Consider the following 11,864-nt stretch of genomic DNA (forward strand, 5'->3'; position numbering starts at 1 on the left):
CTATACGAGTTCATGGCCAACGGCGATCTCCACCGGTGGCTCCACGAGCTTCCGACAGGAGAAACCGACGTGGAGGACTGGAGCACTGACACGTGGGAGAATCACATTGGCGATGTGTCTCATCTCTCGTCGCCCGAGAAAACTAACTGGCTCGTCCGTCACCGGATCGCACTCGGAGTGGCTCGTGGCCTAGCCTACCTCCACCATGTCGGCACCAACCACGGCCACCTGGTCGCGTCCAACATACTCTTGTCCGAAAACCTCCAGGCCCGGATATCCGATTTCGGCATCCGCAACATAAAAAACAATACTAATAGTAGTAGCAGTAATAACGGTAACGTCGAATATGATGTATATTGTTTCGGGGTGATCTTATTCGAACTGCTGACGGGGAAACCGGGATCGGGGATCGTAAGAGACGGTCAGAGCGGTGAGGCGGATGGTAAAGGAAGGGAGAGGGGCGGAGGCGCTTGACTCGAGGTTGCGACTCGGCGGTGACTCAGTGAGTGAGATGGTGGAGAGTCTCCGAGTGGGGTACTTATGCACGGCGGAGACGGCGGGGAAAAGGCCCACGATGCAACAAGTCTTGGGCCTCCTGAAGGATATACACCAGTTGTCGAGCTGAGTTGACTCACCGAGCCGAGCTTAGTGTGAACTCGGGGGTTGTGTTTTGAGTTCGTGATTTTGTGACACATGTAATCTTGTCTCGAATTGTTATAAAGATTCGTTTTTTATTTTAAATTTTGGTCAGAAGAGTTAGGACAAAAAGGACCATCAATCAAAGACTTGGACCCTTAGACGTGTAAGGGTAGATATAGAGTGCACAATTGGTGTTCTTTTGCTTTTGTCTTATATTTTTTCTCTCTGCATTATATGTCTTGTCGATAATAATAGCATATTGTCCATATACATATATATATATATATATATATATATATATATATGCGTACGCACATATAGTGGATATTATGGTCTACGTACCACGGTATGGCTTGTTCTTATCCTTCATCTTAGCTAGGGTTGTGTGTGATTTATTTCGTTTCCTGTTTTGTATAATTCAAGTTATATATGCACGTAAAAAGGAGACTGGACATATGAAATTTTGTCGAAATAGTGCTATATATTATAAATTTCGCATGAATAAAAATTATGAAAGTGTGTAAAAAAAAAAAGGAGGGACAGAAGAAAGTGGGTAAGGTGAGACGATTAATAAAATGTATAATAAGAGAATATTTGCGAGCGAGGATCCCACTTAATCTTTGTCTTCATGTGAAATATATGGTATCACTTGGATTTTTAAAATTTTAAATTATTTAATTATTTATTTTTACCTAGCTGCGATAATTTCGTCTTTTCCTTTGATCCCTAATTTGCCTTTTTCTTTTTTGTTTCGTTATGATTTTCAACTTTATTCCCTCTCGGATTTACTTTAATTTTCCTCTTCGTCATTTATATTCTTTCGATATGGATATTCCTCTCATTTAGCAAAAAGCGAGAACGACGTTTTCTCAAGCCCCTTCGTCACGTCGATATTTTTCCTGTCTCCTTGTTCCTTTCTGTTTTCACATTCTTTAATAAAAAAAAGTAATTGATTTCGTCGCTTTGGGATCACAATGAGAAGTGAATATATATATATATATATATATATATATTTCTGTCATATTTTTGGTTCATAATTGTTTTTTAGATTTGGTTTTGTAATAATTATATAAACTGGGTTTCTATTGTTTTCCGATTTTATCAAAATTTTACTTCCAATGAAAGATATTTTTACATTCTATTTTTTGTTTTGTTTTTCATTAAAGCAAATACACGTGATATTTTTTTTTCAACACTAGTAAATATATTTGCTATATTTTTTGATAAATCGAAATTATCATAGTCCGGATTATATGCCTACCGAATTGGGTTTTGTTCTCTCTCTCTCTCTCTCTATATATATATATATATCCAACCTGCAGTTTTCATTTTATGTGTAACCAATAAATGTGGTTATCACTTGTGAGCTAAGCCCATGTTCAGCATACAGTTTGTGTAACATATGTCTAGACGGGCCATACGGTCCATATAATAAGTTTATGGGCTTTTTTTATTTACCAAATAAAGTTACGGGCCTTCCACCTATATATAAGGAAATCCTTATGGGCTTCTATTTACTCTTATTTGGGCTTTTTGTTTAGGCCCATCACATATGGAGCTTTACTTTTTCCTCTCACTAATATTCTACCGATTTTTTATATTAATGTTTTTGTTTAATCGATTATTATAGGGAATTCATTCACGGTGACGAAACAGTTTGCGTTTTTCTCGTTGGTGAAATATTCATTTTTGTGTTCCACTTTCGCGAATGCGAAAGAAGATACGTGGCATCTTTCTATTATTTTTTATATAAATATAAGTATATCCTTTGATTTATTAAATTAAATTTAATACCGTTGGTTCGCAAAAATTGACTGAAGACTGAAGTCCAGAATTTTACGAGTTGACCAGCCCACCTTTCCCACCGACTGCCAACTCATCCCACCCTCCTTTTTTTTTTCTTTTTGTTTAATTATTATCCCAACATTAATTTATTATATTTTCTTCTCTAATTATAAATACATTTAAAATCACTCATACGTACTACAATAACTTAATTATTTTTTATTTGTTCATTTGAGATCCAGCACTCATCGGATTTAACTAATCCATATATATATATATATATTATATATTATGAGGTTTAAAATCCACAAATACATAAATAATGATGGGATTGATAGATATCGTCTCTTTTTTTTTTTCTATCAATTATTATTATTTTCAGAATAAAAAAAATCTAACATTTATCTTGTTTCATCAATGCTAGTACCACCATGATCATGATTGATTTATCTTTATGTTCCCAATAAATGAATAAATAAATATAAAAGAAAAAAATTAAAATAAAGCGACACTGTTAGGTAATAATTGAAGTCGCCCTAAAAGCCCCCAAATAATAAATCTACATATTATAACGTAATAAAGAGAAATTGATAAACAGATAATTTTTTTTATACGGATAAAGTATAATAAATTATTTTATAATTTAGGATAAAACCATAAAAATAGCTAAACTTGTAGAATGTTAAAACAACTAACTTTTATGATACCGATTAGGGGTGGCCAATTCAGATTTCGGTTCGGGTTCGGTTCGATTATATTCGATTCGATTATTTCGGTTATAGAAAAACTATAACCATTCGGTTTTTATATAAATTCCGGTTTGGTTCGGTTCGGTTATTTATAAAGTTCAATTTTTCAAAGAAATTATCAGTTATTTTTTCGATTATTTTTTATTCGGTTCGGTTCGGTTCGGCACGGGTATTCGGTTAATAAGCGAAATGGCCACCTCTAATATCGATTAATAAGTTTGAAAATTATATTGACATATTTTATTAATTTGAGAATAAATTTGCTAAGCAAAAAAATTAAAATTTATTTTCTACCATTTTACTAGTTTAAAATTTTTTATTGGGATTTAATTAAAAATAAAATACATATAATATCGGGCCGATTTTAGCGATTTAAAAAAAAATAATGAATTTGTGTTGTCAAAACATTTGAAAATTCGTATTTTATTGACAAAAAAATGTCGCTATAGTTTATAAAAATAAAATTATGATTTTTTACATTCTCCAATATTATAAAGCGAAGGAACATGGATGCTTTTGATCAAGTGGTCAACATTGATTTTTTGACAAACTTGTTCCCAAATTAATCATATGCCAAATAACTTTCTTCCTAAAACACAAATCACGCTCATTATCTATGCATACAAGTTATATTTCTTACCAACTTGAATAAAAAATAATGAAATACCGATTTCAACCTCGGTTTATCAATTGTGAAAATATGTTCGGTTCGATTATGTTCGAATTTAATTGTTAAGAAACTCTTTTTTTTTATTCGATTGATTTGGTTTGGATTTAAAAAAGCATAACCGTTATTCGATTACGTTTATATTTTATTGGGTCATGTTATATTAGAATAATAACTAGACCGTCTGGACCCACATTGTCGGACGAAGGATAAAATTGTCAAATCGTGTAGGAGCCGTTAGTCGCAAACAAACAACGTAATTGCTGGCTACGTAATTATCAAACAAGACGAGGGTGTTTTTGTAATTACAAAACAGGGAAAAACAAAAAAAATCGGAAGGGGAAGATGGCGGAGAAAACGGAAAGTAGAGAGAGAAAGAGAGCTGGAATCACATGGGCTTGTTCTATCTCTCTCCTTTTCTCATCTTTGGTCCTCTCTCTCTCTCTCCCAACCTCTCTGTAATCCTCTCTCTACCATGATCATCACCCACCAAACTGATTGAACCCATTTCTTCAAAAGTTCATCTTAAATTTCATCTCTTTCTTTCCCTCTCTGTGTCTCTTTCGCCATGGCTGACGAGAAGGTTAGCACCTGAGTTTCCCTTTTCTCTCTTTCCGCGAAGATACCGTTGTTTCCTTCCCTGCGAAAGGGGTTTCCACATTTCTCCCTCGTTTTGTTTTCTACTCCTTGTTTTCTTTTCCTTTTTAGATTCATTGTATTTGATAAAAAAAGGGCAACTCTGGTGATGTTCGTACTTTTCTAAGTCTTGCGTTTCTTCCGTCTTCTTGACGGAACCAGAGATAGATAGGGCCTAGGGCGAAATCCAATTCTCTGGGAATGGAGAGGTTTTGATTTTTTTGGAAACTGTATGAGCTTTTCTGGAAATCCCCTGAGCTATATGAAAGGGTTGCTTAGGGTTTCTGGGTCCTGCAAAGTAGTCCCCTTTTGACGATCTAACCGTTTTTGGGTTACTCGGAGAACGAAAGAGCAGATTGTAGAAGCTTCGGCGTTGTGGAAATCGTGGGCATGTGTGAATTTAGCAACTTTTGCTGAGATTTTTTTGCCGCTCGGATTCTGTATATTAGCTTCTGTAGCAGCGATCTAGCTTTTGCGAGCTCGCCTGTGGAAACAATAGCTGATTCCGAGGTTGTCGGTCTCGATCTGTGTATATGTTGTCTGTATCTTAGCTGAACGACCTACAGCCTTTGTTGTGTGTGATAGATGCCGTTTGTGAGAATGGACTCATTGTTTGTGGGATATTTGTTTTTTTTTATGCTTCATCTTTCTCCTTTCTTGACCAAATTTAGCAATTTTAGTGGTTCTTGTTTAAGCTGGTTCAAGTTTTTCTTACATGAATGCTCTTCTTGCAGGAGATGTCGGCCGCTGTAGTTGATGGGCATGATCAAGTAACTGGTCACATAATCTCCACCACCATCGGAGGAAAAAATGGAGAACCAAAACAGGTATCTTTTGCTAACAGACACGTTTTCTGCAGATACCTTGTCTGTATATGAGATTTGATCCTCTCATTTTCGAGTTCTGATACAGTTTTTTGTAATGTACTTGTAGACGATTAGTTACATGGCCGAGCGTGTTGTAGGAACAGGATCTTTTGGGATAGTTTTCCAGGTATATATGGGGCTTCTCTTCCATGATGAATGGTGCTTGTGTTTATGTGGATTTGTGGAATTAACGTGTCTTTTTTTCCCGCATTTTTTAATTCAGGCAAAGTGTTTGGAAACAGGGGAAACCGTGGCGATAAAGAAGGTTTTGCAAGATCGGAGATATAAGAATCGAGAACTACAGTTAATGCGTGTGATGGATCATCCAAATGTGGTTTCTTTGAAGCATTGTTTCTTCTCCACCACGAGCAAAGACGAGCTTTTCCTCAATTTGGTTATGGAGTATGTGCCCGAGAGCTTGTACAGAGTATTGAAGCACTATAGCACTGCAAACCAAAGAATGCCTCTTGTCTATGTCAAACTCTATATGTATCAGGTGTTGATTGAATTCAATATGAAGGATTCTTTTTTAATATTTATCATCGTTTCCGTGTTAATTATTCCTTTACTTGCAGATATTCCGGGGACTTGCGTATATCCACAATGTTGGCGGCGTTTGTCACAGAGATCTGAAGCCTCAAAATCTTTTGGTATGCATTTCTTGAAAAAAAAAACGATGTACAAAAGCAAAAAAAAGTTTTCGACTTTTTTTTCCTTCTAAATTTGCTTCTGTGGTTTCACACAGGTCGATCCTCTCGCTCATCAGGTCAAGATCTGTGATTTCGGAAGTGCAAAACAGCTGGTATGGCTCTTTCCATGTTGATCCAAGCTTTTGCTAAATCCTTATGACTAACACTTAGTTTTTTTTTTGGAGAAGAATTGTCATGTGATATTTCACTTCATATGGCATGATATCGTGGATTTGCATGTGTGGTCAAACGTAGAATTGATTGCATGATTTGCTATTGAGTTATGGCAGGCATCTTATTATATATCAGTGATATTTTTCTTTCTTTACTTGAGTTCAGACGTCAATGTCTTTTATTGATGTATTTGTGATCAGGTTAAAGGCGAAGCCAACATTTCTTACATATGTTCACGTTTCTACCGAGCCCCCGAGCTTATATTTGGTGCCACGGAATATACAACTTCAATCGATATTTGGTCTGCTGGTTGTGTTCTTGCTGAGCTTCTTCTGGGTCAAGTAAGCATTTTTCTTACATCTTCGTGATCTCCTATTTGCTGTGTAATGGCACACTCTTCTGGAAGAGTTTCACTCACAGTTTCGGTAATTATTTCTTTCAGCCGTTATTTCCGGGAGAAAACGCGGTGGATCAGCTCGTGGAAATTATAAAGGTAAAAATAGCTGATTATGATACTTAGTAGTAATATTACGGGAAACGGATCCTCATATGTATAATCGTTGGAGACAGGTTCTTGGTACCCCAACTCGGGAAGAAATCCGTTGCATGAACCCGAATTATACAGACTTTAGGTTTCCACAGATAAAGGCTCATCCTTGGCACAAGGTTTGCTTTTTTCTTCTTCTTCATGGATTCTTATTCTTATCACGGTTTCTACATTAATCGGCCTTAGCATTCTGGTTTTGTTTCTTTTCGCTTTTGCTCATCTGCGTAGATTTTCCACAAACGGATGCCTCCCGAAGCAATTGATCTTGCTTCCCGGTTGCTCCAATACTCTCCAAGCCTTAGATGCAATGCAGTGAGTTTAATCATTTCATCCCCCGCCCTTTTTCGTAGTTTATAACGTAAACTTATTAAAAATATGGCCGGGTTTCAGCTCGAAGCATGTGCTCATCCATTCTTCGATGAGCTACGAGAACCTAATGCACGTCTCCCGAATGGACGTCCTTTCCCGCCGCTCTTTAACTTCAAGCACGAGGTACCGTCCTCTTTTAACATACTCTCCGTCATTTTCTTGAAATGGAATGCTTTTTTCCCCCTGAAAAGAACTTGCATTGTTTAATGTTTTAATGTTTTAATGTTTTAATGTTCAAACAGATAGCTGGAGCATCACCAGAGCTGGTCAACAAGCTGATACCAGACCATATTAAGAGACAATTGGGTCTCGGTTTCTTGCATCCAACCGGGACATAGTGGCCAGAAACGTGGGTATATATATATGTATGTACGTATATACACCAGCAAAGATGATGTTTGAGACACGTGGCCCTAGTCCTGACAATCCCAGAATGTGAAGCACTGCCATTACATGATTTCCTCGTCCGCAACAACTGTATCTCTTCTTCACCTTTCAGCTGAACAAAAAAACAACTGCCCTTGTGTTTGTATTCTTGATCTTTTGTATCTGTAAATGATTTAGTCAGATATATGTAGTAAGCTTAAAAGCAGAGAGGAGAAGAATAGGAGGGCCTGAGTTTTCCTTTTTTTTTTGCCTTTTTAACCTTAAAAAAACACAACTCTTTTTTTTCTTTTTTAAATTGTTGTTGTTATTACAAGTTCATGAGATGGTTTTTTTCTATGACTGATTTTCTTTCTTACGAAGACAACTCTCAAGTTGTGGAAAAGTTGAATCAATATGATAGATATGTTTAAGTTTAGCGCATTCCAAGATCCGTTGTAGTCTAGATGGTTAGGATACTCGGCTCTCACCCGAGAGACCCGGGTTCGAGTCCCGGCAACGGAATTAGTTTTTGTCCTTTTCTTTTTTTTTTTGGTTTTTAATGGTTTACAGAAGCGAGGACAATTTCGTCATTTGCTTCTTTAGAAAACCCTAGCTTCCATCTCATATATCTCTCGCTTTCCGCTCCATTCCAAGTCCGTCTCTCACTCTTTTGCTCCTCCTCCTGCTCGACTCGATCTCCTCAGATGGTCTTGTTCTCCGCTTCCTTCTCTTCTCCTGTATACTCTTTCATTGTCGATTCCTTGTCTATGGTAAGTTTTTTTAACGTTTTTTTCCTGTGGTGCAGGCGTCGGAGAAGAAGCTCTCGAACCCCATGAGGGACATAAAGGTTCAGAAGCTCGTCCTCAACATCTCCGTTGGTGAGAGTGGAGATCGTCTCACTCGCGCCGCCAAGGTCCGTTTGTTTCCCGAGAAAATTACCCACCCGGAATGCAGAGAGAAACATTCTTTGTGTTTTCCCATTAGTCATATGCCCCTGAAGCAACGGACTTTGCATCTTTGATCTCTTAATCTCCTCATACTCTCGAATGCTGCCATTAGGGGGGAACTCGCGAAACCCTGAATAAAAATGAGAAAAAAAATCAAGTTTTTTACATGCCCATTTGTTGTTTTTTAAGATCTAAGATCAAGCACTTTTACCCTTCTAGGTCCTGGAACAACTCAGTGGTCAAACCCCTGTCTTCTCAAAGGGTAAGTGGATGTTGATGGAGGCTATTTTATGTTGGGTTTTATGAGTCTGCTGTTTTGCTTTACTGTTCTTGCATGTCATAAACAGCGAGGTACACTGTGAGGTCTTTCGGTATTAGGCGTAATGAAAAGATTGCGTGCTATGTTACCGTGAGGGGTGAGAAGGCAATGCAGCTCCTTGAGAGTGGATTGAAAGTGAAGGAGTATGAGTTGCTGAGGAGGAACTTCAGCGACACTGGCTGCTTTGGGTTCGGTATTCAAGAGCACATCGATCTCGGAATCAAGTAAGTTTGTAGATGTAATACTTGGGATTTCAATTGGAATGGATGATTTTGATATGATAGTGGTTTTGGTAGATGTCATTGGCATTGATAATTTCCAATGAACGTGTTTGATGGTGTCTTTCCTGAGGCTAGGCAATATGGCCATTTTGTATATCTGCTTCCTGTTTTTTTGCCTCTTAACAGATAATCTTTTGAAAGCAAAAAAATGTGAGATTCTCTTATTGAAAATGTTTTTCTAGGTCCTCTTACTGCCCACATGAATATGGTTTGATAGATATTGTGACAACATTGTAAGACAGCCTTATGAGTCATTGGTCTTTTGCATATGGAAATCAACAGTATTTTGTTAGGGTGACCTTAAAGTTTTGTTCTTTTGGTATCTAGATTTTTTGCTTTGGCCTTTGACCAAGCTCCTTATGCTTGCTTGTTGGACTCTTCTCTTTTTCTTTGATCATTTGATTTGCTTTACAAAGATTTTTGAAAATGTCTATAAACTTGGCAAACCTATCATCAATTTCATTTCTTTATAGGTATGATCCCTCGACCGGTATCTATGGTATGGACTTCTACGTGGTTCTGGAACGCCCGGGGTACCGTGTAGCCCGTCGCCGCAGATGCAAGGCCCGTGTTGGAATTCAGCACAGAGTGACAAAGGAGGATGCCATGAAATGGTTCCAAGTCAAGTATGAAGGTGTTATCCTCAACAAGTCTCAGAACATCACTGGTTAAACCTTTATTCTAGCTGTTGCCGGTTTTGCTTTTAAGATTCTGGATGTTTTCTTCTTGTGGTGAGTGTTTTTTCTACATCAGTTGGTAAAAAATCCTCAAAGTTCTTTGAAATATTAAAGATTTTTGAAATTTACTGTTTCAATATCTTGATGATCTTTGGATTCTTACTCAGTGAAATCCATATATTATTCGAGAGCACGTTTGATCAATTACATTTTGGTTCTCCACATAAATGCTTCAATTACAACTGATTTGATCAAACTCCAAAGACAATCTCTTGACCGAAGCTATGATGATGATGGTGGTGGTGATGATGATGGTGGTGGTGATGATGATGATGATGATGTGAGTAGCTCTAAAAGCTGACCCTTCTTCAACTTGGAGTACCCTTTGATTCCTCTGGCCTTTGCAAGTTCCTTCAGCTCAACAAGTTTCATACTTTCAACAGTGAGAGACTTCTCTTCCTTTGTTGCCGTTTCCTTCAACTCTTTCCCACTATTGTGCTCAATAACCTTAGCTCTTGGACCTGAAGGAGATTGTATTGGAGATCTCTTCATGAAATTGGACGGTGGCCTATCTCTCCTCACGAAATTACCCTCCTCGTCCTCTTCCTTCATGGCGCCAGTCTCTCCTACGATACAACAACAGCATATGTATACAACCAATGATTTATACTCTAATAGATGAAGGATTTTCCTATTTTGTGGGTGAAGGGTCAGATCAAAATTCGTTCTTTACCCTCATTTTTCTTTCTGGACCGGCGAATAACATCAAGAAGAGCTTCAGTCACTGGCTCACCCTGAGAGGACCCGACATTCTTCTTTGGAGGTTCCCCTTTGGAGATTGAAGACTGTATCCGTTTGAACAGAGAGATAATCTCTTCCTGGTTGGATTTGCTTGGGTTTGATTGTCGCTCTTCGGACAATATCTTCCCTTTCCTGGCTGGATAAGTAGTTTTCTTCTGCAGAGGCCGATCCCTGCCATCAACATCTGATGTTCTTGCTCTGGAAAGATTCTGTCCGAAACGTTGTTTTTGTGAAGCAAATGCTGGAGAAGGAACATCTGCAATCTGTCAAACTCAGTAAGCTGCACGGAAAAATGGTTTCTCAGCTCCTAAGATCTTTCATAACCAACAACAATCTCAATCTCCCAAAAAAAAAAAAAAAAAAAAAAAAAAACACCCTAGCGCAAGCCTCTTCGATAACCTTAAAATCAGAACCAGAAACTATAACCTACGTCGGGAAACTAGATTCTTTCCCTGTTCCTGTAAACGACAAGATTCAGCAAGGAAGCATCGATTACCTCTGACAGGGAAAATGGCGTCCCTGAAGCTTAACTTCGGCTGTTTGGTAAACGAGAAAGCGCCAGGAAAGTGAAGAACCCAATCCATAGTTTTTTTCCGGGAAAATCTGAGATTTTGGATACGTAAACGAATCAGATTCACCAGATTTGAGAATCCCTCTCGCTCTTTTCGTCCTAAATTACAGTGAAATGCAATGCGTTTTTTTCCCCCTAAATTCTGGACCATACACAGTGGTCAAGGAAATTTCCCGACAAGTGAATACAAATATTTTTCATAAATAAACTGTTGAGGAAACAGACGTTATATTTATTTATACACACCATACTTTTATCTTTTAGAAAATTAAGTTTTGATATTTTATTTTGAAAAAATTAACAATTTTATATAGTTTCGATATTTTAAATCGGATCTTAACTTAATATTACAATTTCTAACCCGTAACTTGATATTAATCTCAAAAGTTGTCGGTTAGAAATTTCAGAACTTGAAAATTTGTTACAGAGAAACTCTACGACTTGTACATAAAAAATGGGGAAAATCACCCAAATAACCCACTTGGGTCGCATCTATTTCAATGTACACCACCGAAAATTTTTTATTTTTTTTTTCAATTTTAACCCACTTTTCGGTTGGAAATGTCCAAAATACCCTTTTCGTTTTATTTTTTGCGACCTTATTACGATTAACATATAACTGATATACAACTAAAATAAGATAGATAATTTTTTTGCCACCTTTTTTAGAATCAATTGTAACTATATTTAGACTTAATTACGAAGTCGTAATAACGAAGTTGTTTTCGAACGGATAAATATCGTAATTCATTAAGGGTAATTTCGTCTTTTCATAGGAAAA

At 37.2% G+C, this 11,864-nt stretch overlaps 4 protein-coding genes and 1 non-coding gene across 6 annotated transcripts in view; 4 read left to right on the plus strand and 1 right to left on the minus strand.

Moving 5' to 3' along the window:
- LOC104806160 (probable LRR receptor-like serine/threonine-protein kinase At2g24230) overlaps positions 1–865 on the plus strand; it is a 3,338-nt gene extending 2,473 nt beyond the window's left edge. Inside the window, 2 exon segments of the mRNA XM_010530902.2 lie at positions 1–408; positions 410–865. The exon segment at positions 1–408 is cut by the window's left edge and continues 14 nt beyond it. Coding sequence (XP_010529204.1) covers positions 1–408; positions 410–625 — 624 coding nt within the window. The 3' untranslated portion in view covers positions 626–865.
- A 3,349-nt stretch (positions 866–4,214) lies between these two features.
- On the plus strand, positions 4,215–7,796 carry LOC104806161 (shaggy-related protein kinase eta-like). Of its 2 annotated transcripts, none has more exons than XM_010530903.1 (12): positions 4,215–4,423; positions 5,211–5,303; positions 5,410–5,469; positions 5,566–5,838; positions 5,918–5,992; positions 6,088–6,144; positions 6,406–6,546; positions 6,648–6,698; positions 6,776–6,871; positions 6,981–7,064; positions 7,143–7,244; positions 7,364–7,796. In XM_010530903.1, the coding sequence occupies exons 1-12, from the start codon at positions 4,409–4,411 to the stop codon at positions 7,457–7,459; spliced, it is 1,143 nt and encodes a 380-aa protein (XP_010529205.1). In that variant the 5' UTR covers positions 4,215–4,408; the 3' UTR covers positions 7,460–7,796. The 2 variants fall into 2 exon arrangements, with proteins under 2 accessions (XP_010529205.1, XP_010529206.1); XM_010530904.2 differs by lacking the exon at positions 4,215–4,423 and adding an exon at positions 4,475–4,986.
- A 140-nt stretch (positions 7,797–7,936) lies between these two features.
- Positions 7,937–8,009, plus strand: TRNAE-CUC. The gene has a single exon. It is a non-coding gene; the product is annotated as a tRNA-Glu (tRNA).
- Positions 8,010–8,097: 88 nt separating this feature from the next.
- LOC104806164 (60S ribosomal protein L11-1-like) lies at positions 8,098–9,839 on the plus strand. The gene is made up of 5 exons (XM_010530906.1): positions 8,098–8,194; positions 8,293–8,400; positions 8,654–8,696; positions 8,782–8,977; positions 9,508–9,839. Exons 1-5 carry the CDS (start codon positions 8,192–8,194, stop codon positions 9,704–9,706), a joined length of 549 nt encoding a protein of 182 aa, XP_010529208.1. The 5' UTR covers positions 8,098–8,191; the 3' UTR covers positions 9,707–9,839.
- Positions 9,840–9,874: 35 nt separating this feature from the next.
- On the minus strand, positions 9,875–11,250 carry LOC104806163 (SAP-like protein BP-73). The gene is made up of 3 exons (XM_010530905.1): positions 11,009–11,250; positions 10,445–10,768; positions 9,875–10,337 (listed from the first exon to the last, which is right to left on the minus strand). The coding sequence occupies exons 1-3, from the start codon at positions 11,232–11,234 to the stop codon at positions 9,994–9,996; spliced, it is 894 nt and encodes a 297-aa protein (XP_010529207.1). The 5' UTR covers positions 11,235–11,250; the 3' UTR covers positions 9,875–9,993.
- Between the last annotated feature and the right edge of the window lie 614 nt (positions 11,251–11,864).

The sequence above is a fragment of the Tarenaya hassleriana genome, unplaced genomic scaffold (genome assembly GCF_000463585.1).
Source record: "Tarenaya hassleriana unplaced genomic scaffold, ASM46358v1 Cleome12, whole genome shotgun sequence".
Classification (NCBI taxonomy): Eukaryota; Viridiplantae; Streptophyta; class Magnoliopsida; order Brassicales; family Cleomaceae; genus Tarenaya; species Tarenaya hassleriana.

What these genes read in the sequence shown, in the direction of transcription:
- LOC104806161 (XM_010530903.1), top strand. An exon ending in CTTTTGGGATAGTTTTCCAG is followed by an intron (nt 5,470 to 5,565) that starts GTATATATGGGG and finishes TTTTTAATTCAG; the next exon opens with GCAAAGTGTTTGGAAACAGG. An exon ending in CAAGCCTTAGATGCAATGCA is followed by an intron (nt 7,065 to 7,142) that starts GTGAGTTTAATC and finishes GCCGGGTTTCAG; the next exon opens with CTCGAAGCATGTGCTCATCC.
- LOC104806164 (XM_010530906.1), top strand. An exon ending in GTCTCACTCGCGCCGCCAAG is followed by an intron (nt 8,401 to 8,653) that starts GTCCGTTTGTTT and finishes TTACCCTTCTAG; the next exon opens with GTCCTGGAACAACTCAGTGG. An exon ending in AACCCCTGTCTTCTCAAAGG is followed by an intron (nt 8,697 to 8,781) that starts GTAAGTGGATGT and finishes TGTCATAAACAG; the next exon opens with CGAGGTACACTGTGAGGTCT.
- LOC104806163 (XM_010530905.1), bottom strand. Translation starts at nt 11,234, where the DNA reads ATGGTCCAGAATTTAGGGGGAAAAAAACGCATTGCATTTCACTGTAAT. An exon ending in CGCCATTTTCCCTGTCAGAG is followed by an intron (nt 10,769 to 11,008) that starts GTAATCGATGCT and finishes GACAGATTGCAG; the next exon opens with ATGTTCCTTCTCCAGCATTT. An exon ending in GTCCAGAAAGAAAAATGAGG is followed by an intron (nt 10,338 to 10,444) that starts GTAAAGAACGAA and finishes GTTGTATCGTAG; the next exon opens with GAGAGACTGGCGCCATGAAG.